Here is a 27,673-nt window from a genome sequence, read left to right on the forward strand (position 1 = left end):
TTGACCACAGTGTGCGTGAGACAATTCCTAGAAAAGAATTATGAATAAGAAATGAGTGAATGTTAAAGAATAAAGAGGCATAATGTATGAGAATTTCATGGAAGTGAAGAAGAAAGTTGACCCAGCTCAACTTGATGAACCATACTATTAGATTTTTTTCGCTAATTAATAATCATGGTTTAAATTCTTGCACCATTATTATTATTATACAGAAGAAGAAAGAGAAGCTTTTTATTAAGGCTAACAAGCCTAGCTAACTTGTAACAAAGAATACAATAATTAACAAAGTATCTGCCTAAATTGTTAGCAGTAATTAAGTAGTGTTGTGCAGGTGTAATTAAGTAAATAAAACTAGAATTGATCACATATTCAGATTGTTAGGTCTAAGTTAATATAACTGTTTCCAAAGGTAATAGAATGATTAGCAGCAGCTGCAGTTGATGAGGGAAATTGCATCATGTCTTTGCTATTCTCATCACTTTGCATCATGGAAATTAGAGGTCTGCTAAAGGAGAATAATAGATTAGGAACATTTTCTTCTTCGCTTGACTGCCCTTCCTGCAAGGTTTTCAAAATCAACATCCACTTCCTTCTCTTCATCTTTTTCTTTTAATAAAAATGTTCATTTTTTAATATTCTCAATTCAAATGGTCTTTTATAAAATCATTTGGAACATAAAAAAAAAATCAAAAATGCATAATATAACTAGATAACGAAGTAAATTACTACTTAAGTTTAATTATACCTGAAATGAACTTAAAAAATAAATTTGTAAAAAAATAGTGTTTCTATCTTAAATTATAACTTAAATTTATGTACCAAGTAAAAAACACACTCCAGCATTCCTAGCTAAAAATGATTTTTAGTTTCTTACTTTTTTTTTTAATAGCAAAGAATAAAATAAATTAAAAAATATTCTAACCTATACAAAATGTAGTCAAAAACCTCAAAAGAAAACTTAATAACCAAAAACTTTCAGTCTAACAATAATGGATGAAACTTGCTATGCACCTATATATAAATATTCTATAACAGATCTTCCCAAAACAAAGAAACAATATCTCATATTATTAAACACTCATATCTTCAACTAGATTGAACTGCCATTAATCCCTAATTAACTAACAACAAGTCCAACTGATTAAGTTTTTTTTTTTTTTTGGTCTAGCAATTAAGTCTAACAATTGAATAGTGAATGAAAAGTCGCAAAATATCAGGGAGATGACAATTGATATAATACCTGGTTTAGATCATAATCAGTTTCTTCAGTGCTTTGTAAAAGCCCTTTTTTGTTGTCTAAGAGATGAAGTTCCCCCTTCAGAATTATCCTGTGCTTTCATATTTTGTAAAAGGACATGTAAAAGCTAAATTAAATTCATATATGATCAAAATAACTTTTTCATACAACTCCAAAAGCCATATATACATATATATATTAAATTGACTTAGTTGTAAACTTTTTCCCAAAAGGTAGTTTAAGGAACGAAGATAGCTTATGTTTTATAAAAACTATATTAACCATTTCAGTTAAATGTGACATATTTAAATTTAAACACGGTTCCTTGTGTAAAAAAAGTTATGATTTAACCCTTATTTATGATCCAATAATACATGTATTCATTTCTTTTTTTAATTTACGATAAAGAATTAATAACATTTGAATTTTATCATATATGTTTGTGAATTTTATCATATAGGAGGAGTGGATACTATGGGAGGATGAATATAAGGAATACATATTATATGATTTTTTTGTATTCTTATTATTTATTGGACACCAGGTAGCGTATGTATTTTTTTATAACAGTTGGAACATATGTTAAATGCTTTAGTTAATTTATTTATTTTTTATATAAAAAAAATTGTGATTTTTTTTTTTTAGTTTTTAAATGTTAGTGGATATTTTATTCATTTGTCAAATTTTTTATTCATGTATATGTTTATGGTTTAAGACACTACAGTTTCTTATTTCTCAATGTTAAGAAGATTGAGAAGTTATTAAGTAATTCGAATCATGGTGTTGAAAAATATTCAATTTTTTTAATTTAGGGAACAAATATAATAATACTCAATTACATGTTATGTAAAAGATATAATTGAATCATAATAATTTTGAATCGTCCGTTAATTTCTCTAAAAAATTAAAAAAAAGTTATATTACTAGATATTTAATAATGATCTCATAATAAGATTGAATATACATTTAATATCATAGTAGATATAAATTATATCTTATTTACTTCTAAAAGTTGACAAGAAGAAATTAAACTTCTCCAAATCTTAAATAAAATATTTTGAACATACCCTTTTTAATCCAAGTCATTAACCAAAAAAGTTTTGAAAATGAGTGATGGGAGGGTTATACCTTTGGGTTGGAGAAATGGAGCATAGTTTGAAATCGTTTGCATTTCCTTCCACCAACTCATCTGCAGAATTCTTGGCATAGTCTTTCATGTTTCTGTACATCTAACAAAACCCATTTCTCTTTATTCAATTACTATATATTATACTTAATATTCATAGATAATTTGGCATATCACACCATCAAAATTAACATGTTTTTAACTCATAGTTAACAAAATAATAATCATGGCCAGGATTACAAACTTTACTAATATTTTATCTACCTTTTGTAAATGTCCATTTTAAATATATAAAAAACTTATTTAACCAAGTGTGACTTCAATAATGGAACACACATTGTGCCTTTATACATTGTCATATGTTTTAAACAACAACTGATGATATATCTAAATTCTACGTATCATTGTGGTTTCCATAATGGGGAATTTCTGAGATCAACTCAGATATATTTAAAAATAGCTTAATATGATCATTTTGAAAGAAGGCTCTGTGAGCGTTTTGATTTTGTTTTTCAGCAATAATTGAAGCGACTTTGAAATATTTGGTCTAAGTTATTTAATGAATCATTTAATGTAAAAGGAAAAGAGATGTGACAGAGATTTGACCTAATTAATTAATGATTAGAAAAAGCCCTAGAACAATATAGCAAATTAATGCTTTTCATAATTCTCTTCACAGAACTATTTTGCTTTTAAGTGAAGAAACAAATTGCTACTGCATTAGCTACTATATATTAATACATATACATATATGTATGTATGTATATACCTGAAGATGGCTTTTGATGTGAGCGATACTCAGTCCTCTCACACGCATCTGCTGCAGAATTCTCTTTGGAGTTGCCTCTGCAAAATCATGTGGTTCAATTATTTTTATTTGCAGTTTAATTGAGCATCTCAATTTGCAGACAGCTACTTCCCACCTTAATTCGGTTTCATATTTCACAGAGATGAAACAAACTTCATCTATATATGTATAATATAATTTTCTGATATATATTTATAAGTGTGTGTGTGCCATGACGCAAATTACCTTCTCCCAGTAAGGATGATAAGAATCAGAAGAAAAAACCAGCAAAATAAAAGAAATCCAGAAATGAAACTCAGACATGCAGAAAAGTGAGTCAACAAAGCACAAAAGTTAAGCAGTCAAGGCAAGTTCCAAGGTTGCATCAGAAAAAAAATAAAAATTGATCGAAACCTTCAGTCATATGCTTTCATTAACAGGTTTTGGAAACCTTAATTAAACATATAATTTGGTATATATAAACCCTAGCTACCATATATATGATGGAAATTGAACTTAACTGTGTTTTCCACCTATACTTTGAATAGCTTGAACAAAGTGTTGATGGAGTTGAGGTGTCCAACGAAGGCGTGGAAGTTCAGATTTGTTGTACTGCCTCACACTTCTCTCACAATTTTTCATTTTTTTCTGTGTTTCAGCCTTTTTCATATGAAGCTATATCATAGCTTCTGAACCTCAAATCAAATAATAAGAACACTTCAATATGAATGCTGCAGGTACAAAAAGTCCATGGCCAATGACTTTTCATCAAACTGAATTAAATGGATTCCTAAAAGCTATAATATTGCACTCAAATTCTCTTTGTCTAATTTTCAAACAAAATAATCGCTTTTCTATCACTCCATATTCAAATTGACAAACACGAGAGAATGAAAACGTGTTTTGAGAATATGATATTTGTTACATTCCACCATCGAATTCACATTCCTTTTTAACACACAGTGTTCTAAATATTCTCAATCATTGATTCACAAATTAACAAGTGGATTTTTTTATAGGAAATATTAATTTAAATATAATGTACTAACAATCTAATATGAATTGTCGACTAATAAAAAAATTATTTACTTTCTTTTATAATAATTATTTAAAATTATATTTAAAATAGCTTTTAATTATAGAATACAAAATTAGTATGATGATTTATTTTAAATCTAAACTAAAAATGTGTTAACTATCCTTGTAGTCAATTTTAATGTAACTCTATCGTAATTTTTAATTAAATTTGTTTGTTCCTTAAGTTTAGTTTCACCAAAATATGAATTAATATGTTTATTTACATAGTATACATGAAATAAAAAGCATTTATTGCCCGAAAATAATAACATTTACCGACACATTTGAAGCTTTGACATTTCTTTATTATAGTTTTCAATGACTTGAAAAAAATTCAATTATGTAAAAGAACAAAATTAAGCACATGAATATCTTATTATATAAATATCCACATATATAGTATACTAGTTAAGACATTTTGCAATCAATCATAAGCAAAATAAATTATTGTTCATTAATAAGAATAATAGTTAAGTTTATTTAATATTATTGTTCTCATAAATGAAGAAATAATTTTTAAATTTTACTCAAATTATATCTATAGAGAATGCTTAAGTTTAAATATAACGGTATTTTAAAAATAACAACATTAAATAAAATTTAGGAAATTAAAGTTTGTTTTTATTTATGTCGACAATATCTTTTTTTCTTATACTATATATTTTACATTTATTTTTGTTTCTTGAATCCATTTTTTTAATGAACAGACCTCAAATAAAAAGGGACATCATTTTATTCCCCAAATGGAAACATGTGATGTTCGTGTAGGATATTTACAATGTTTTTCCTATGTATTGTCTCCATCAAAATTAATAATTAAAAGGAATGATATATACCAAAAAACACAAAAATTCCTTTTCCATTCATTTTTCTTTCTACTTTTAACGACAAACAAATCTAAGAAGAAAAACAACACAACAATTCGATATATTATAATCTTGAATAAATGAAGACCATCACAAATTTTCCACGTCAATAATGTTGTGCATGTGTTCAAACAAATAAGGCATACATGGCTGTCATTCCAAGGTTGTATCAAGTGTCACGAAAATACAATTACATGTAAAATCAAACTGTATTTTTTTTATTCATGATACTTGATAGTGTTTGATTTGTTTGCAAAACAAATAAATAAAAATAATTTCCATTGTGAAATAATATATAGTTGTTACATAATCACTAAAAACAAAATCATCAAATAGAAATCAATTTTAGAGATACAAAATAATTAGTTGTTATACTGATTAAATTAGAGACCATTTTAAATACTAAAAAAAAATTAGTTTCTAAATTGGTATTTATTAGATACCAAGTTTTAGCTACCAATTAACAATAATATAAACTACTTACTACTTTAGAAACCAATTTTTTTTAGTTTCTAAAATAATTTCTAATTTAATCACTATAACAACTAATTATTTTTTTCTTTAAAATTGATTTCTATTTCATGATTTTTTTTTAAAAATGGTTTCTATTTGATGATTTTTTTTTAAAAATGTAAATAAATTTTTAATAGTTTTTTGTTTTTGAAAAAGAAAAAGTATAAAAAGAAGTTATAGTTGTTAATAGAGGAAGAAAAAATGTGTTGAATATGTCCATGGGCAATCAATCAATTTGATGTAAGTTATTGACGGTGCCTACTTTTGGACCCATCTATTGCCTTCATTATGCCGTGCTCAACACTACTTTTCCCTCAAAATTCGAACATAATGGAATCAAAATCTAAAAAGTCTAAAATTGAGATTTAAAAAAAAAATTATGATAATTAAATAATTCCATATGGTCCTAGATTCCACTTAATTTTACTCTAGTATGTTTTAAATTTTATATCTACTTTAACTTAGAATATATAACCGAATGCAAGTAAATTCTATAATCTATAAACACTAAAACAAAAATTAATTTTAAAAACTAATTTATTAATTTCTAGGATAATATCAAACACTAATTTAGAATATACATCACTAAATAGTTAAAACTTTTGTAATTAATGTTATATACTCATTTGAAAAATATTTTATTAATAATAAAAATTCTTTAAATATCAATATTTTTTAATGTATTAAATAGTATTTAACTTAGTTAATATATGATTAATTATTTTTTATCTTTAAACTAATTGATATTTAATAATTCTATTTTAGTGAAAGTAAACTTAAACTTAAAAATATTTTTTATATAATTCAAAACTCATTTTAATAATGTAGTTATCAAATTATTTATAAATATCTCATCTCTTAAAATGTTTAAGATCATATATGGCCATCCACGTGGATATACATTTCCTTGATACCCTTTGTTTAATCTAAAGGTGATTCCAATTCAAGGATTCCATGCACGTAAATAGTAGAAAAAAATGCATATTTGGTTCTAAGATAGATCTGCATCAAGTTCCTAATGCAAACTTATGCAACAACCGTCACAGAACATTTTGAATGTTTTCGTTTTTATGTGATTGCTGTTTTTTGTTTTTTATAAGATTTAGGACCACCAGAAGTGTTCCTCTTAATTTAATTTAATTATTTATTGTTAAAAAAAATGCATGGGAAAAAATTAGGTTTTGATTTCTTCATTCCCACTACTTGTGTTGCGTATAATGTTTTAGGAACATTGGTTTATGGTTTTCTTGGATTCAGAAAGTAACATAAATAGTATGAACTTTGTTAAACGACCATGTTGATAATTTATGTGTTTTTCAACTTAGTCAAAATCGAATTTTAGTTCTTAAATTTGAAAAACTATTACTGAATTTTGTGTTTCCGCGTATGCATGTTATTCGTCCCCACATGAGCTACCATCAAACCATTTTTCAACTTCCTAATTCAATTCCATATTTCTTCAATACGATTCAACGAAAACTTAATCAACTTTACTAAATATAATCACTAATACATCGTTGAAAAGAAAATCAACTATCGATGATTATATATATATATATATATATATATATATATATAAATAAAATCATGTATGGTTAGAAATATTAAGGGTTGATTTTCATTAACAAATAAGATTATTTAGTTTATCATGATTATTCACTTTATTAGTAGAGTTAAACCTTTAAATATTGAAGAACATATTAGTAGAGTTAAACCTTTAAATATTGAAGAACATATTTATTAGAGTATAAAATAATTTATACAAAACTTGAAATGTTCAATAACAAAGACTACTTAAATTTTGTTATAAGCATGCATTTCAGTCTCAGTTTACTAACTTCGTATGTTTAATGGGACAAGCAACTTTATATAATTTAATTTATATATGTATTGTTAACATAAAACCTTTTTAGGCATATCTAATTATATAATTAATTATTAGACCTTGACTATAATTGTTATTTCTAAAAGATAATTTGTTTATATTCTCTACTTTATTATTTAAAAAATATACGAAATTTGTTAACATAATACTAGGAGAAATATATGCAATAATTAACTATACATTCTTATATAAATAAATAAGATTATTCTATTTTTGAAAAATTATATATTCATTATATTTTGACAAATTACAATATAAGATAGATATATTCAATATAAGATTGGTTAGATCACACGAGCAAAAATGAGTTATTCCCATTAATTTTCTCTAAGAATGTTTAGTTATGAGAAATAGGTAACTTACAGGTTTAGAAAAAAGAGAAATAATGGGTGATAGTGAATTAATGTGTTTGACATTATGTATGTATGAGTTAATTATTGCATATTGCAGATAACATATCTACCATCCATCGCTTTCAATACAGCAAGGTTAGCTAGAAAAAACTTGTGTATATGAATTCAAACTGATAGAAAAAAAAACACACGGAAATAACACATAATTATAAATTAACTGTAGAAAATAAATAATATAAAATTTAATGTAATTTGGTTGTTAATCTGTAATCTACGGTTAATTAATTTAGATTTGTATTTTTTTTTATAATTTTATTACAAATATAAAGATCTTTTAAATAGATATTATAGAGGGGACACACTAATTAATCTCACTCGCTAAAATATGATGTCTAGTCAATCCAATCCAATTGATATGGTTTTACACTCAATACAAAAACATACAAAATATTTAATATAATATTAATTAATTTATTGTTACTGATTAAAGGAAAACAAATCAAGTATGATCTCGTTCTTATAGGCTTCAAACTATTAACAACCAATTCACATAGTTTACTTGTAATTAATTAACTTTGATTGTAATTAATTGACTTGGTTAAGTATTTTTCAGTGCGGAATCTAGAGTGATTAGGTTGGTATTAGGTCCTTATGAATTACCTCTAATGAGATTGGTTCAGTTAGATTTATCATATTATAAAAAAAAATATTATGTTCCTAAACTTTATTTTAATTATTAATTATTAATATAAGATTTAATTTCATATTAATGTTTTGTAAAATATTTCCTATATTTTAATAACTGATGATTTATTTTACGCATTATTTCCTATAAATATATTATTAACTTCCTTAGTAAGTTATAATAAAAAAAATCACATAATATGTCGGGAAACTAAGACATTTGATGATATTGTATAAGATAAAAAAAATTAGAACAAATACAAATATTCAAAAATATTGGAGATCCCATATCGACTAGATATTAGAGTTTTTCATTGTATATAAGTGTGTGCAAACCTCAATCTCATGAACTGGTATTATGGGGTTGAGTTAGACTTAAAGTCCACTTCGTAATATGAATGTCGAAAATATTCTTACAAAACAATAAAAATGATCTTAAATAAAAAAAAAATATAGACAAAAAAATACTTGCATACCCTCATTTCCGGAATAAATTTTTAGATTTGAATTTTAAAAACATATTTTTAAGTTTAAATTTAAAAAAAAAAAATTGGTGCAGTAAGAGAGTAAAATCCCTATCTAACACCATTTAAACTTTTATTTCCCTATCTAGCACCCTTTTGTTTTTATTTCCCTATCTAACACCCTTTTATTTTTTATTTTCCTATCTAACACAATTTCAAAAATAAATAAATAAAATAATAAATTTAAATTTTTTTTGATAATTTTAATTTTGAATGCATTAAAAAATAAATATTTTTAATGTTTAAATTAGTTAGAAATATAATTAATGAATAAAGAAATGAGTTTTTACAAAATAAAAAAAAAGTAATAAACTTAAAATGTTTAGTTTAAATTTTTTTTTTAGAATGAAGAAAATAAAAAATTAAACTCTAAAACAACATAAAAGTTGAATCTATAAATATAAATTAGTATTTATTTTTATTATTATTGATGATGTAATCATGTTAATTTAAAGTAAAAAATACATGACATAATTATTAAAAAACCAAGTTGAATAAGGATTGATATGTACATAAGAGAACAACATGATCGAACAAAAAAATGTTCATATTGTCAAACACTAGGACACACATAAAGAACCTAAAAACCTGCCCAACATTATTGGATTGTGCACTTCTCGTCATTAATTATGTTTCATTTCACACAAACTATTTAATGTACCATTGAAGAAAATATTAAATGAATGATCATCTTTCATTTATTTTCCTTTTTATGATCAACATATACTTATTTAGTATCGCCTTATATCTCTTATATTTATCTTATTTGAATTTTTTTTATATCTTTTATCTTTATCTTATTTTGTTTTTGTTTTTATTTTATATCTTTTATGTTTTTAGTTATTATTTTCCTGTGATTCTTTATTTATTTTTTATTTTTGTTTTTATTTTATTGTTGCTGTTTTTATTTTCTAGACTTATTTATTTTTGCATTTTTTCTTCTCATTTTTAAGCATTAAGTGTAACATTTGCATTAATTTTTTTTAGGATTTTGCATTTAAGGTAGACACTTCAATATTATTTGTGTGTCCACTATTAATTAATACCAATTGACTTTGGTTTTTTTATAATTATGTCCTGTATTTTTTACTTGAAATTAACATGATTACATCATCAATAATAATAAAATTAAATACCAATTTATGTTTATAAATTCAACTTTTATGTTGTTGTAGGGTTTAATTTTTTATTTTCTTCATTCTTAAAAAATAATTTTAAACTAAACATTTTAAATTTATTACTTTTTATTTTTATTTTGTAAAAAATCATTTCTTTATTCATTAATTACATTTCTAACTATCTTAAACATTAAAAATATTTATTTTTTAAAGCATTCAAAATTAAAATTATCAAATTTTTTAATTTTTTATTTATTTTTGAAATGGTACTAAATAGGAAAATAAAAAATAAAAGGGTGCTAGATAGGGAAATAAAAACAAAAGGGTGCTAGATGGGGAAATAAAAGTGTAAATGGTGCTAGATAGGGAATTTACCCGTGTACCTCTGATAATTCAATCACCCAACCTATCATTCGTCCGGCTAAGTCGTGTTTAGTGAGAATCTTCATAATGGGGTAGTTAGTTTTAACTATGACCCGATGATTCTGGAAGTACATTCGCATCCGTTGTGCGGTGATGATTAACGCCAATGCGACTTTCTCGACCATTTGGTACCTGATTTTCGCGCCATGTAAGACTCGGCTAACAAAATATATCAGTCGTTCTTCTGCTTCTATTTCTTGCACAAGGACTAAACTTACCGCTTTGTTGGAAACAGCAAGATAAACTATGATGGGCTCTCGTGCGTTCAGTTTTTGGATAACTGGAGGAGATGTTAGAAATGCCTTTAGTTGAAGAAAATTTTGTTCGCATTCGGCCGTCCATTCAAACTTGGTTGTCTTCTTCAACAACTTTATAATGGGCCTTGTTCGTTCGACGAGCTTTGGTACGAATCGAGACAAAGAAGTGAGTCGACCGATTAACCGTTGGATTTCTTTGAGTCCACTAGGACTTCGCATTTCTGTAATAGCCTTACACTTCTCAGGATTTGCATCTATGCCCCGATGGGTAAGCATGAAACCTAAGAACTTTCCACCTTCTACGCCGAACGCACACTTTTCAGGGTTTAGACGCATGCGATATTTGCGCAAGGCTTGAAAAACTTCCTTCAAATCTGAAATATGTTGCTCACACGAGTCAGATTTAACAACAATATCATCAACATATACCTCCACGTTCTGCACGATCATGTCATGGAAAACGTAGTCCATCAAGCGTTGATAAGTAGCTCCAACATTTTTTAGGTTGAACGGCATGACCTCATAGAAAAAGTTGTCGGAGTCCCGTTCTAAATGCTATTTTCTCTCTGTCACGGTGATGCATCTGGATTTGATTATATCCCGAGTACGCATCGAGAAAACTTAAGATTTGATGGCCGGCTGCTCTGTCGAATAGTCGGTCGATGATGGGTAGAGGGTACGAATCCTTCGGGCATGCTTTGTTAAGGTATGTGTAATCTACACATATTCTCCATTTACCATTTGATTTTTTGACCATTACCACGTTAGCCAACCATGTTGTATAGTGGGCTTTCTGAATGAATCCAGCCTGCACCAATTTATCAGTTTCTTCTCGGGCGGCCTTACGCCGCTCTTCACCCAACTTCCTTTTCTTCTGGACGATCGACCTAGCCTCTTTAAACACGGATAGGCGATGAGTGATAACATCGGGTTTTACCCCAGGTATATCTACAGCAGTCCAAGCAAAAAGGTCAGCATTTTTTATTAGCGTCTTATCGATAGTCTCCCGGTCGTCCTGTTTAAGGGATGTCCCCATGTGTGTTTTGCGGCCCTTATCGCGAAGGAATATGGGTTGAAGGTCTTCTCCAGCCTCCATGCGAGGATCGTCCAACCGAGGATCTAGGTTGACGAGAGCAACCAAGTGTCTTCCAGAACCCCTTCCCCTGGAGCGCCTTTTTGGTGACCGGCTTCTTCTACTTGGGGATCGGTTGTTCGTAGTTATATACAATTGTCTGGTTGGTTCGACCTTCAGACTAGCGACATAGCATTCTCTCGTAGTTTTTTGGTCGACATGTACCGTAGCAATGTCTCCATTGACGGAGGGAAATTTCGTGGCCAAATGAGGAGTGGAAACGATAGCTTTCAACCTGTAATGGACGAACGACCGAGCAATATGTTGTAAGACGTGTTGGCATTGACCAGCAGGTATCAGACGTTGATAGTTTTACTGAGATAGTCGTCACCGAAAGTGGTGAATAAATTGATATACACTCGAGTATCTACTCGCTCCCCCGAAAATCCGACTATTTGTTCGTTGTAAGGTTGTATCTCTGCTTCTGAAATTTTCATCTTTTTAAAGGTTTCCCAGTATAGGATGTCGACCGAGCTACCTTGATCCACTAGGACTTTAGCAATCGAACTTATCTATCTCCACCGTAATGACCATGGGGTCGTCCTAAGCGGGGTCAATTGCGGTGAAGTCGTTGTCCTTGAACGTGATTGGTGGTATGTGCGGTCGTCGATGTGTAGAGGTTGAATGGACGAACTAAATTGCTTTGAGATGTTTTTTTCTGACGGAATTAGAGCATCCTCCACCTGAGAAACCGCCTGCGATATAATTAACCTCTTGAGGAGGTATGCCGAGCGACACTGGTCCGACAATGGTGTTGATAACCTCACAAACTCTTTGTTTGGTTCGACTTCTGCATTCAGGGGTTTCACTTCGAGGTCGCGTCTGTCTGACTGGACTCTCACTTTGTTTTCTACAACTCGTGCGGCGATGGTCGTCGCAGTTTTGGTCGTCTCTTCATCCAGAACGTTCTTTATCTTTGGAATAATCAATGTCGCGCTGGGGCGACCGCGGTGCAGACATGGTTGTTTTCACAAACTTGCAGAGGTGGCCGGCTTGAACAAGTTCTTCTATCTTGTCCCTCAACGCTTGACAACCCTCAGTCGTATGACCGTAGTTACGGTGATATTGGCAACGCTTAGCTGTATCCGCATTGGGCGGTGTTTGTGTTTGTTTTAATGCCGAGATCAACTCGGTTTGTAAGGCTTCGTCCAGAATCTTTCCTCTAGGTACCTTCAAAGGGGTGTAATTATGGAAGCGGGGACCTCTGTTAGAGCGATACCGATCTCGGTCGGCCATCACCATGGGAGGACGAGTCCCCTTATTTTTCTCTGTATTTTCAACCTGTGTCTTCCTGTGGTAGTCAACGTGTTCTTTTATTTGCATGAACTTAGTCGCCCTTGTTCTTAATTTGTCCATGCTATATGGTGGTCGTTTGATAAGACTTTCTGTGAATCGTCCCGGCAGTATGGCCGAGACCAAGTGGTGCATCGCTATGTCAGGATTTAGATTCTTGATTCCCATACATACCTTGTTGAACCTGTCCATAAAAGCTCTCAATGATTCTCCTCTTTCTTACTTAACATTAAGGAGAGACATGGAGGATGTACGATGGGGTCTAGTCGTAGCATATTGAGTGGTGAATTTCAATTCCAAAACATCAAAATTGGTTATGGAGTTTGGTGGAAGGTCGGTAAACCATCCAAGGGGTTCCTCTCTTAATGACGTGGGAAAAACCTTGCACCACACCGTTTGATCAACAGTATACAGGGTCATTTGTGTTCTGAAAATGTTTAAGTGCTCGTTCGGATCGGTGGAGCCATCATAAAGATTCATGGTTAGACCTCTCCACTTATTGGGAAGAGGTGTAACGATGATATCATCTGTGAAGGGATGACCTATTGGGTTTGCTACTTTGCCTGGAGCTACATACTTGATGCTTTGGTGGGTGTGGGGGGCAAGGGGGCAAGTGATGTGTGTTGTACGACCTAGGTTGGCACTTTTGTTCCAGATTGATGTGGAGGTGGCGTTCGTGCGCGAGAGTGTCCCTCTCGTTCGGATTGCTCAAGCCGTTCGAGTAGCCTTTTATTCTGCTCCTTTAGCTGAGCCATTTCCTCTTGTCGTTGTCGCTCTTCTTCCTGTTTATGTCGATCCTCCTCATGACGCAACTAGTTTGTAACTCCTTTCTAAAGCAATTCCTGCATCCGAGTCTGGAGGGTTTTGAGCATCATCATTTGTTCTTCTGTTGTGTTGTCATTGCTGGTGTTGTTCACTGCTGAAATCATTTTTGCTTGTTGAAATCCTTATGTCTGGGAAAAAGAGATTACTCGGTCCCCACGGTGGGCGCCAATTGTACCTATGTGGATGTTAGGACAGAGTAATATTGATCCACGTTGATACACAATTTGTTGTCGTGCGAGTAACTCCCTAATTCCTCAACTTCTTTCTCCTTCGCGCATGCGCTCGTCTGGTTGGCGGGGTACCTGCGATTACACTCCGACGCTCAAGTTAGTGTTAGTAATTGGTCTAGTCTCTTAGGATATCAAAAACATACATTTTCCCCCTTTCGGAAGTCCCTTTTATAGGTTGACTTGGGCCTTCACACTCGTGTGGGGACAGATAACCGGTTGCCAAGACATGTGTAGTGGTTTCTAGGTTGTGTATAGTGATTTCCGGATGTTATGAGAACGTGTTTCGACGTGTCTTTGACTTATTCAACATTAACCGTGTCTTTGACTCATTCAACATTAACTATAACTATTTTCTTGCCACATGTTTACTATCTTATATTATTAAATCATTCCCTCGGTCGTCCAGGATCCGACCGGTACCACCCGCATTAAGAATTTGCCTTCAAACTAATTTTCACAAACAATTTAACGATCCGACCCGTACCCGGTTTATTTCCGGGTTGCTGCGACCTTTAACGTGTCCGAAATTTGGCGTCCCGGTTTCTTTCTACAACGACCGCCGTGGAAGGAGGCGGAGGAACGTTATCGGATATTTACCAAAGCGCGAAAAAGCTATTGGTGAAGATACGCGACGGCTTGGAGCGCGTGTAGCGGTCGGAGCAGTCCTCCTCCGACCTCTCATTTGCCGTCTACATCGACATCACTAAGATCCAATCCCTCTGCGTCCAGATGGATCGTTTTTGCCGCAGCGTCGCTGCCAAAACCGAACGTGATCTCTGGATAAGGTTCATCAACTTCATCAAATTCACTCACATTTCCGTTTCTAAACACATTTGCTAATAATTTGCATGTCGTGATGCTGACGCACGCAAGTGATCAAAATTTTATAAACAAGATATTTTATGTATGAAATTTGTTGTCAAAATTGCAATGCATATAATCTGTAATGTATGTTTGGCAGTGAAATTGAGAAACTGTAACAACATCAAGCTGTTTCTGTTTGTACGATTTGTTTGTTTAGTTGCAAGATATTCAGTTTGTGACTCTCCTTGTTGTGCAGAAAAGTGGAACAGATAGCTGAAGAGGCTGATTCCTTGAGAGAATGTTTGGATAAATATTACTGAAGGAATCAGAAACGGATGTTGGAAGCTAAAGAGAGAGCGGAAGTTCTGGAACGAGCTGTGTGCAATTGCTGGGTGTGACATTCTGGAGTAGTGATTCAGCATTTCTTTAGCATTGTTACATAACTGATTTTGTTAATTTCCATGAGCTAGAATTGGGATTCCAGTCATGTTTTGAGAATTTTTGATGAGGAGGCACAAGCAATGTCCATCCATGGATGGCTCTGTTCGGGAGTTGGAAAAATGCTAGTTGGGGAAGCCATCCTCTCAGCAATATATGGACAAAGAGAACGATTGAAGGTAAATCTTCCTCATTTCCCTTAACTCATCAACACATGAGAATAGGCACAATAGCCTCCAAGATATGACACCAAACAGTACTAGGATACCTGATCAGGTTTAGCTATGATATTTTCTCTTTTCTGGGGTTTTCCTTTTTCAGAAATTTTACATGGTAGTAATTGCCTAACTACTATCTATGTTATGGTTGCTTTTTTTTTCTTCTATTTTTATATGTTCCAAAATATTGACATATTAACTATTTCCTTTCTGTAGTTTTCTTTAATTGAAACCAATTCTCACCACTACACTATTCATTCTCAAAATCTCAACCCAGTATTGCAGCTCTCACCCACCCTTCCAATTTTCATTTGTTAATTGCTTCATCTAGATTTAGTTGGTTTTGATACTTTTAGTGCAGCTTTTTTTGTTTTTGTGAAAAAAAAAAAGTTGTATTTTTTAATGTTATTCTCGGTAGTAAGATAAATTCAATAATTAATGTCCGGGCCTTTTTTAAAGATGCTAATTATAGTAATGATTAGTGGTGCATTGATATTAATATATTTTAAAATGTCAAAAATCAATATAACTTGGACTCATGATAGAAGCACAAAAAATACTAGTAGAAAATCCAAATTTTTGGTATTCTTTCACTTACGTTGCTGTGCATTGCGTTTGATTTATATTTTGGTGCAGAGTGCACACAAAAACATTGGATGTTTTCAACAGGGTGGGGATATCAAAATCTGTTTTGAGGCTAATTGAAAGACGTAACCATGTTGATGAATGGGTCAAATATGCAGGGATGCTCAACGTCATTTTCTTGTTTGCTTTAATTTTGTGGAGACATCAACACGGTCAGCTGTTGAAAAACAGACTTTATTTTCCTGACTTCCACTGTGGAAAGTATATAAATTTTAGATTTTAGTATGAGCAGCAAAGAAAACAAAGCCAATTCATACTACTACATGTAGAAAGAAGTTGTATATATTTGGGCTGGAATTGCCAATTCCTCATTTGATTTTGTAATAAATGGTTTCATTAGCTACTCTAAATTCTACTCATGTTAAACGTTTGCACTAGAATTTAACAAGTGTTGAGGATGGCTAGTATTTACAAAATTTGACTGATTATACAAAGCGAGGGAACTAGTGAACCACCAAACTTCAACTTTAAATGACCCCTCAACTGTGTCAGGAATCCAACACAAAAACATCTGCGAACCAAGATTTTTCGTTACGACACTTCATCGCATACCATTGTTTGCACAATGAACAAGAAGGATATCTTCTAACTGAAATTTTCACTGTCAAGATTTGTCCTCTATATAAGCTGAACGCAGTTTTAATTTTCACTGTTAGGATTTTGTATTCGATATAAGCTTCTTTCAACACTGAACATTCAATCAACTTGCCTTTGAACTGTTATTGTGAGAAAGTGGATCCCAGTTGTGTTCCTAGGCTTTAGAAGGCCCAGAGTTTTGGCGAGCATCATAATTCATAAGCTCTGCAAGGGATCCTTTTGGTCTCTTACCAAATCGCCTAGATGCTGGCTTGCCTAAGGTTGTTGCATTTACCATAGTGGTTAGTGTGTCCACGCCTTCTGAAATTGCTGGCATACCAATGCACCCATCACAAGACAAAATACAAGCTATGGCATGCAAAGAAGCCGCCATGATGGGAGGAAGATCATTCCTTGGATGTGTCACCTAAAGAATATAAATTAATGTGTCAAGAATGTTATTTGAACAGAAATGACATGAATAAATCACAAAAAGAGAAAAACAATTTGGTTATTTACTTTGTATAAAATTGCTGCTGATAATCGCTCTCTCAAGCAGTATAGCTGAGCAACATCGATTGCTGTTGAACGAAAATAAAGCCAACGGTCCATGATTACTTTAACCGTGTTACCAGGAGAAGACATCAACTTATCCTCACGGCCTCCGCCTCCACCTCCACCGGACTTAGCATCAACCTCCATCCCATCTTCACTTCCAACTTCATCTTCACTCCCTCCTGCATCATCCTGATCCCCATGGTCATTTTCTTCACCTGGAGCAACAGCAATCTCTGTTGAAAGCAGCAAAAGTGGAAGTGGTCCAACAACTGAGCAGTTCCTTATGTTCATACCCACATCACTACGAGTAATCTCATCGTACACAATTAAAGTGTGATCTAATTTTTTCTTGAATAACAACTTGAAATTTGTAGAATGATTGTGCAACCGAACTTTATCACCACTTGATGTTTCAACTATATACCCTTTTCCAATTTTATTTGGTATAAATCTCCCAACCATTGGATATAATCCTGCTGCCAAAACCGCATGGAGCACACCAGGGTCATGTGCATTCACACTGTAACTTGAAGCATCTTCATGGATAAACCCATTTCGAATTAGTTCCGCTTGAAGTTGCCTGCGCATGCCAGATAACATATGCATGGCACTTGAAGACACAAAATACTGAGAACAAAATCGTGCTTCTAGACCCATTTTCTTTGAATTATTCCAGCATTCAAATGCAGCCAATACAGCAAACTGATCACCACAACCCCCATATAGAGAAGCAAGCTCAGATTTGGCAGCTGCGGCTCTCTTTTTATCTTCAGGTAACATTGCAAGTGTAAATGGATCTCTATACTCAGATGCGCAGGCGAGGGTTAAAGCTGGATCGAGGCAGTTCATCAATATAGCGAAAAAAAGCATCCTGCAGATTGATGGGTGAACAGGAAGAGAACCAAGCTTCTCCCCTAGTTTGGTGAGTTTTTCATCATTTGAAAATGCCCCAATCTCTTGAAGAATTATAATGGCGTTGCGTATGGACTCAAAAACTGGAGGATCTAGCGTCTTGCCTAGAAATTCTTCTACTTTGCAATTTGGATCTAGCAACTTTACCTGTCACAATAGAGAGAAAGAAATCTAACGTGAGGGCAAAATTTTTGTCTGGTTTCATTTTCATATATGGCCATTGACACCTTGCTTGTGCAACAAAAGAAAAAAAAAAGCACATCCTTAGGAGGGTGTTTGTGTACTTTCAAAACTAATTTAAATTTCTACAAGATGAAACTGGTAACAAACCTATATAAAAATATACTTGTTCAAAACTAAATTCAGTCAGGTTTAAAACTTATTCAAATTGATTTTCAAATCAGAAATAATGAGTTGGAGTACCCCTTGACCTTCAGTAAATGAGTGTAACTGCTTCATCTAATCTAAAAAGTAACAACCAAATCACATATACAATGCGGCGTCAAAATCCTTCCAAAACTAGATACATATCTTTTCAACCTTAAGGTTAGGCACCAAATATCATAGACACCAATTTCATCAAACAATGCAACAAGACCCTCCACTATTTTCTCCTCCAAAAACCTTACAAATTTTGCACAAAAGAATTCCTTAAAAAAAACATGTTTGAATTAAGCATTACAGAGTTACTAAATTTTTCCATTTGCTAAATTTTCATGTTTACACTCTACGGGGGGGATACCAGAGAACTTTTTACCATTTTATCATTCAGTAACAAGCACCAAGATTATGAGTTACAAATCAGGAAAGATGGAATACCTGCAGACAAAGCTCCTCAATAGGTATTCTCCTAATTTCTGGATTCTGAAAATCTGGTAAGGAAGCTGCTCGAGTCCTTGAGTATAGATGATAGCTTATTCCAGGTTGACAGCGGCCAGCACGTCCCTCTCGCTGCTTAGCACTTGCTTTTGAAATCCAAGATGACTGAAGAGTTGACACATTGTTATAAGGATCATAACTTTTTTCCTTCATTCGTCCAGTGTCTATGACATACACTATATCATCAATGGTGATAGCTGTTTCAGCAATATTTGTTGATAGTACAATTTTGCGGCAACCATGGGGTGGGCGCCTAAAAACCTTCTTTTGTTCCATGCTTGGAACCATTGAATGTAGAGATATGAGCATAAACATTGAGGAATTCTTGAAAAAAGATGATGCAAACAATTTCTCACGTGTTCTTTTTATTTCATCCCAGCCCGGAAGAAAAACAAGGATCCCTCCATTTGTCGAATCAATGCATATTTTTCTTATCAGCTGCTCTATCAAAACAACATCAACAAGTTCTGGGTTGACTGTTGACAGGTATTTATCAAGTAGCTTATTCTCTTCTGTGGAGTTGGAAAAACCATTGTCTAAGTGCTTCTTCAATATTTGAGCTGCTTCTGGTTGGTTTTGCCTTTCAGCAATCTCCAGTGCAGTCATTCCATCCTGGGCCTTTAAATAGCAATTTGCCCCACAAGATAAGAGCATGCACATATCACCCACTCTACCCTTCCCAGCAAACACCATTAATGGAGTCATGCCAGTTAAAGAATGTTGGTAATTGAAGAGTTCTGGGGTTCCTTCAGAAGAAACCAACTCTAATAGTATGTCCCACTCATCATTAGACCAAGCCAAATTAATAGCTTCATCCATAGAAAGCTTCTCTTCTTCACTTAGCTGACTAGTGTTTATAGAAGTACTGCATGTGGTACTATCAAGATGATTATCATTCTTAGATTTTACGATAGAAAGTACGTCCTCCAAATAGAAAGTTTTGACCTGAAGAAAGATGGGGTAGAGATTGTAGTAAGTACAATGTAACAAAGTATTAGTTGATTACAATCTGCTACAATATAACTACCGGATAAGTGAATCCCGGGACACTTATGATTGGGCAGCCCCCAAAGTAATCAGAAAATCTCACAGAATCAATGGTGGCACTCATTAATATCTGTAATATCAAAGCAGCAGAAGGTTAAAAATATTGGTTAAAAATGGAAAATAACATTATTATAAACTAAATAAGCACTTCACCATAGGCAGAAAATAGAGACAAAAATATGTATAAATGTAATAAATTTGAACTGACCAGACGTAGGTGAGGATATGAAGGGAGCATGTCTCTGCATTTGGGTTAGCAAAAATCAGAGATATCAGTTCAAAAACAAGACAGACCTCTCAGGCAAGTAATCTTCTTTATTATCTTTTTTCTCTGAGAAGGGAAAATTAAACATAACATGGATGTTATTGTTGCCACATACCTTTTAGAAAAAGGCATTTTTGCTCGTTAAAGACTAACTCAACACTACCCAAAACAGCTTATGCTATTAGGTGCAAAATATCTCAAATAAGCTTAACCTACAGCCCAACTTTCCCCGCACTTATGCAACATGCATTTTATACATTTGTATTAACTACATCACACAAGAGATTAAAGGCCAAAAGGTTCTTTTTAATTGTATACCTGATGATTGCCAACATGAAGTCAGAGTATCGATCCCTTTCATGAATTTCGTCCTGAACAAAAATGAATGTCACCTCAGTTTGCAATGCCTACTTTGCAGGGGTATACACAGGATATGCTTTATATATTCCAAGGTATACTTTCCAGGTAAAGTATGTGCAGAACATGAATCACATGCCAAGATTTAGAAGAGATAATATATGAGACATTTCAATTCACTTCCGACTCTTCCAAAAGTCTTTGAGAATAACATGAAAGTTTCAAAGTTCATTTCCCCTGTATAACATCTATCACGGCCTTGTTGTGGATACCCATTGCTGAAAAATCATTTATTTTAAGTCTGATCTAGTTCATGTAGTTACAGTCACTATTTAGTAACTACTTTATAATTGTTCACATAAAACTTCTAACAATATGCAATAATTCAATCTGTGATAACTTTTCTAATTTTATAAGTACTTAAACAACTCACTTTTCTAGTTTTATAAGTACTTAAACAATATCAAGTTTTAATACTTTCATTTCACCCAATGTTATCATAAAAATGGGTTTGGGCAAGCTGCTAAAAATACAACTGGGAAATGGTGATATAACTGGACTATATTAATTATTGGATTGGAGATGTTATAGAATCAATGTGGCTTGGCTTGACTCGGGTGGTTTTTCAGGCTAAGAGGAAACTTGACCAATTGAACCAGTCCAAATTAACCAATGACCCTGAGGGTTTCTAAGAGAACCAGTGTGCTCATGCGTTTTTTTATTCTTTTTGTGATTTTTTAAAGTAGTAAGAAATTTTTACAATCTTTCAAAATAAGAAATCATAGGCTATAAATGCTTTCAAATTTTTGAAGTATATATTAGTTAATGTGATTATACCAGTGACCCAATGACTGAGCATTAACTAAGTCGATGGCCAGTTTAAGTCTAATAACATTGCTTTCACCATATAATGGCCAATCATGGTCACATCATCATTGATGAGCAGTGGGATCGTAACTTCACTCAAAGAAAAGGGAATTTCTTCAAAAGTTGAAGCCAATTTGCCATAAAATTACTAGGAAGCTTTGCAAATCAAGGGACTGTTGGTTTGAAAAAATATTTTTTGTTTTCACTTATAAGAACAAAAATGTCAAATAGTTTTATTTTTTCCATCAAAAGTTTTTATAGAAACATTGAAAACCATTTTTTATTATTTTCTGTTTTCTCGGTTTCCTATACAAAGTTCTGAAAGCAGAACACTAAGTGAAAACAATGTGACATTTTTCTAATTAAAAGCTAAAACAGAAAATCAAAACAAAACACATTTTCTCCAACCAAATAGCTCCTAATTTTACAACAATTTCAAAAACAATGTTTCAGATTCTAACAGATTTTCCCAGTTAGTTCAAAGTTTCAATTACACAATTTATCTTAGAACTTACCCGTCATACCTAATAACCAATTTTTTGACCATTCAAATAGTTCAATATATGAAAATGTGATATGGAAGAAATAAAAACGTGAAGTATTTACCAAAGATTAAGTACCACACGTTTATGCTCTTGCTGAAGATAGAAAGTAATTTACAAGTACCATAATTATGTGAGTGATTCCAGAAATGTCATCCTTCATGTGCCCTATCTTTGACGAACGGGAACCTTTGGAAACCAACACCCTTAATAGCACTCCAGTAGTACATAGCACAATTGATGATTGTCTTCCCCCTCTGCTTTCTAACCGTATCTGGATTTTTTGTTTAAAATGTAAGAGATAGAATTATGCGTTCATGAGATGTAAACTACTAGAAAAGCTAATAATGTTCGCTAAGAAGCAAGGCAACCAGTAGCTTCAAAAGGGATAGGCATAAACCAACACAGTATAATGAATGTTGAAGGGGGGAAAAGGCATAATTCTATGTAAGAAAGATAGAGATACGGGGAAACAAAAAAGATATCTGTTGATCGAGACAATAACAAGAACACTCATACTTCGCTACTGATGACATCTTGCATTTCCTTCTCAGTCCCGATAAAACAAGGTGCATTGTGAGAGTGTAACACACAAATGCAAAAAAATGGTTTTATTATGATAACAGAGATCAATGTTCACAGTACCATTACTAAACCAAAGAAACAAACATAAAATTACCTTATATCCCACATTTTCTCCAATAGTCTCTCCTCTCTCAGTGGAGATTCTCTCAGAAACTATACATAGAAACAGCAGAAGGAGACAAATCTCAATTGAGACTTAAAAATAAAGATTAAAAATTAGGTCCGAAATCCGAAAGAGTTGCACACCTGAAGTTGCAGAGATCCGCCGAGGCTGAGTACAAACTATTTTACATACCTCTCCCTTACCCCACATATGATCCAAAATAAACTGTGGAACCTGAATAATGTTTAATATAAAGTTAAAATAGGACAACAAAAAAGTAGAAAGATAAATGCATGGCATAGATTGTTAAAAGACCTTGGTCCATATACAAAGATGGAATTACCAGATGGGTGAAACCCAAAATCACAAAGCATCAAGTAATTATCAGTGTGTACAATTATCAAAGCATGAGCCAATTAGTTTAAATTGGGGATAAAAAAGCAAGTGCATTAATGTAAAAATGGAAATGTGGGTGCAAATTCGTATCACAATTCACAAGCATACTAAAAGGACCAATCATAAAAACATCAATACATGACCAAAAGATTATTATCTAGAAACAGTCGCAAACAAATTACATGTAAATGTAGCCGTATCACAATAAAGACAAGGCAAAGAGTTGGTAACCTGCGTAGTCTTTCCGCAACCAGTTTCACCAGATATGAGAACTACCTGCTTTGAAACACATGGAAGGAAATATTAAGACCAAAACACAAACAAAAATCTAATATGCAAATTAAATTTAATTGATGTGTAGAAATGCAGTAAAACTAAAATCTTTCTCAACCATGTTATTTGATGTATATAACATGTCAATGTGAATCATAAAGCTAAATCATAGTGCAATCAGCACCCAAGCTATACCAAGTAGATGCATATGCAAAGCAAAAATTACAAAGAAATTTTTTAAATTAACCTGGTGAGATTCAACAGTTGATGTAATTGCATCCTTGAAAGATGCAATTGGAAGCTTAGATCTATCTCCAGTGATCTGAAAAAACGGAAACCAAACAAATGAGTTGATAACAAGACTATTCCTTTGCTAAGGCTATACATACAGTGTAAGAGGAATAATAGAAAAACATCATTATGTTGTGTTGCAGGATTAATCAATGATTTTCTTCCACCCTTTGTCTAGAGGAAAAGGGGAGAAAATAGGTCAAGTACCTATTGGGAGAAAAGTTCAGACTTTATGTCATTCAAAAAGTCTTAAAGGGCAATAGGTGAACATATTTAAGTACAGGTAAATATTAAATCTTACTTAATATTATTATTACATTAAATTTTGTATTATGTATTGAAATCATATACTTATTTATTCACCACTTCAAATATCAAGCATGTTGACATACATAAAAGGTCAAGCCTATAAGTTTATTAAAGGATATATACTTATGCCTTATTTCAAGACCTTATTGCAAAATAGACTTTCAATAAGTTAGACTAGACTTTCTAATATCTCACCAGCCTATTTCAACCCTATCTGATCCCTCCAATATTAGTGGTAACTTGGCCACATGGAGAAGCAAAAAATCAAAATATTGTTGCAAGGTTGAGTGTGGAGGAAAAATTTCAACCTAAGTAAAAGGGTTTGAGAGCTATTATAGATGAAAATTGTACTTTTACAACTCAGGAAAAATTGAAACTCCTATAAAGCTATTTTGTGATAATAAATCAGCATTAATATGGCACACAACATAACCCTTAATGACAGGACACAACACGTACAGAGGACCAACACTTCATCAAGAAGAAGCTGGATTGTCTTGCAGCTATAGCATAAGCCCCTTTAGCGTTTCTATTGGTTGATCTATTAACCAAGATTTATCCCACAGAGCCATTTCAAGATCCTAGGTGTTCAGTTAGATCCTAAACCCAAATTTTAAGATGGTATAAAAAACTATCATATATCTATTGTTAGGCCACCTGCATTGCCAGGCTTCTTTTTCAATGTCTCAGAAAGGACTACCAACAATAGAGCTGACCCAAAATGACTGAATGAAGCATCATATCGTAGAGCTACCAAAACGTTGACTGTTAGAGGGTTAAAATCGGACATCAGCTACAGATAACACATAAGTAATGCTTGTAAGGCCCGGGTTGTTCTCACCTTACAATCCAATTTTGTAACACTAAGTTAGTCTCTAAGTCCAAATTCAAAGAATATGTAAACCCACTCACTCCTAGCTGTTGCACCATTTTATTACTAGTGAAATAATGTTCAGTTCTGTTAGCTCAAAGTCAACTTTCAAACAATAAAATTCATATAGGTTTTCCAACAAAACTCATACATCTATGTTTCTGAAGCTGAAAGGAGAGGGAGAAAAAATTAACCTGTTTCAAGTTAGAGACGTTGTTAATTCTAGAAGAAAGAGCTTCCACTCTCGTAGCAATTTCAGTTTTGGTCATCGAGGGCCTGCTGAAAATATCATCATGCTTCTGTTTTGGTTTTTCAGTGGTAGTGTCACTATTTTCTCCAACCATCTCCCACAAGTCTCCATCACCAGGAGGATAATGAGCAAATAAATCACCCAGCACCCACTTTGTCTCTTCAGAAAATGTGAAATGAGGAAGATTTTCAAACCCATTATCAGTGTCAGACTTCTTTTTTATTTTTTGAACAGACACTCTCCTGTCCTTCCCAAGCCTACACAAAAGTCCAATATCAACAACACAATATGCAAACAGCAAACATCCAATCAAAAGCATTTCATTACCAACTATTCCATTCAAGAATTGTGACCATAATTCTTACAGATTTAAAAGTGCAATTTAACATGAGTTTACTTTAACACTCACCCAGAACTTTTAGATCTAAACCCCATTTTCTGGGACATTTGATGCACCCAAGCACGCTCTTGGTTGGACAAACCAGCTTCAAACCTGTACACTGCAGAAAAACAAAACAAACCCGGATTTCATCAATGGATACATCCATGCAATCATCATCCTTCCAACAAAAATTTTAAGTGATTCACAAACTACCCAACTCAAACTCCACAACAACAAAAAAGTGCAAATATCCAATCCATACAAAAACACCCAATAACTCAGAAGCAACATTCGGGAAAGAGAAATGAACAACGACAACAGTGGTGTGCATTCTTGTGCATCAAAGGGTGAAACAGTTGCAGAAAAAAAAAAGGGGTGGATTGAATCTTGGAGCCTAACCTTCATCTTTGGAAGCTCGGAACTGTTCCAGAATCTGGGAAATGCGAATCCTGGTGACTTCATCAACTTGGGGGGTTTGGCGGCGAAATGCCTGTTCTTTCTTCTCTCTTTTGTTGGTCATCGTTTCCAATGAACGAATCCAAGTGGAGAAGTTGTCGCAAGCGAAGCTCCTATTGTATTTGTGTTTGGTGTTTCAGCTTCTGTTGCTCATTTTCTCAAAATTTAAATTCTTACACCTTAAATGTCTTCTTGCATGAGAGGGTTCCATTTCTAAACCTATGTGTATAAAATAAATAATGTTTACCAATTTTATTTTTAGGTCGTATAAATACAATACTCTATGTTGAGGGATATTAATCTGTTAAATATAAATTGTAATATTTGGATAGATTAATATTTTATTTTCAATTAAATAATGTGCCCGGTGCCCTAGATTCAAAATCTTAGCATTCTTTTTCTTTCCTTTTATTTACTGTTTCTGTAGGTAAATATATCTTTTGTATATTTGTTCCTTTTGCAAATATTTTATTTTTTATTGGAAATAGTCTAGTAAAATGTTGTAAATTGACACAACTATTATTATACTTTAGATTTTAATTTCAAAATTTGACAAAAAAATTATATTTTAAAGTTTTTTAACAATGTTATTGTATCCCTTAAGTTTCAAACAAAAATTCGTTTGGGTGGATTTGCATATGAAAATAAATCTCTTCTAATATTTATTTTTCATTTATAGTGAATGACCCAAACCTAAAATCCTTCAAAAAGAAAAATCAATCACCTTCTATTTTATATAAAAAAATTCTTGTTACTTTTGTATTACTATTGAATATTTTTCATTTATAGTGAATGACCCAAACCTAAAATCCTTCAAAAGAAAAATCAATCACCTTCTATTATATAAAAAAATTCTTGTTTGTATTACTATTGAAACATATCAATGTCTAATATTACTTTTTGGCATTTAGTTTTTACTTGTCTCAAAAAATAAGAAGCAAACCAACATGACCCTTGGACGCAAGTCTAATTACTTATTATTGATATAAAAATCCAGAATGCAACAAGTCAGATTGCAACTATGTTTTACGGTCTTGAAATCGTTCTTATGTGCCAAAACATCATCGTTTTATTCCCAAAACCATTATATAGACTTTTACATTTTTTGACATTTTTAGGGGTTCTGTTGTCCATAGTCTGTATTTAAGAAAGTAGTTGATTGTTCATGCAAGGAATGTTTTGCATTACAATTTTAAAAAAACAAAATGCTTTTGCGTAAAACTCTCGACTTGTGCATTGTTTGTTTCCAATGAAAACAGGAAGCAAAAAAGATCACCTCGGCAAGAAAGAAGAGAAAAAGAATAGCACGGATTCTTGGC

The 27,673-nt window shown here is 32.4% G+C and overlaps 2 protein-coding genes and 1 long non-coding RNA gene across 4 annotated transcripts; 1 reads left to right on the plus strand and 2 right to left on the minus strand.

Annotated features, from left to right (window-relative positions):
- Positions 1–223: 223 nt before the first annotated feature.
- LOC137827174 (putative transcription factor KAN4) lies at positions 224–3,830 on the minus strand. Of its 2 annotated transcripts, none has more exons than XM_090294139.1 (5): positions 3,672–3,830; positions 3,133–3,209; positions 2,366–2,466; positions 1,241–1,328; positions 224–502 (listed from the first exon to the last, which is right to left on the minus strand). In XM_090294139.1, exons 1-5 carry the CDS (start codon positions 3,817–3,819, stop codon positions 476–478), a joined length of 441 nt encoding a protein of 146 aa, XP_090150265.1. In that variant the 5' UTR covers positions 3,820–3,830; the 3' UTR covers positions 224–475. The 2 variants fall into 2 exon arrangements, with proteins under 2 accessions (XP_090150265.1, XP_068489499.1); XM_068633398.2 differs by having other exon boundaries at positions 230–558.
- Positions 3,831–14,827: 10,997 nt separating this feature from the next.
- Positions 14,828–16,781, plus strand: LOC137827177 (uncharacterized). Its single transcript, XR_011083674.2, has 3 exons — positions 14,828–15,115; positions 15,391–15,751; positions 16,427–16,781. It is a non-coding gene; the product is annotated as an uncharacterized LOC137827177 (long non-coding RNA).
- On the minus strand, positions 16,702–26,604 carry LOC137827176 (DExH-box ATP-dependent RNA helicase DExH6). Its single transcript, XM_068633399.2, has 14 exons — positions 26,298–26,604; positions 25,926–26,016; positions 25,461–25,773; positions 24,043–24,117; positions 23,754–23,798; positions 23,270–23,360; positions 23,118–23,176; positions 22,563–22,712; positions 20,991–21,043; positions 20,616–20,649; positions 20,388–20,477; positions 19,301–20,305; positions 17,531–18,628; positions 16,702–17,438 (listed from the first exon to the last, which is right to left on the minus strand). Exons 1-14 carry the CDS (start codon positions 26,416–26,418, stop codon positions 17,187–17,189), a joined length of 3,477 nt encoding a protein of 1,158 aa, XP_068489500.1. The 5' UTR covers positions 26,419–26,604; the 3' UTR covers positions 16,702–17,186.
- Positions 26,605–27,673: the final 1,069 nt, after the last annotated feature.

Source organism: Phaseolus vulgaris, chromosome 8, assembly GCF_051622355.1.
Source record: "Phaseolus vulgaris cultivar YP4 chromosome 8, ASM5162235v1, whole genome shotgun sequence".
Lineage (NCBI taxonomy): Eukaryota > Viridiplantae > Streptophyta > Magnoliopsida > Fabales > Fabaceae > Phaseolus > Phaseolus vulgaris.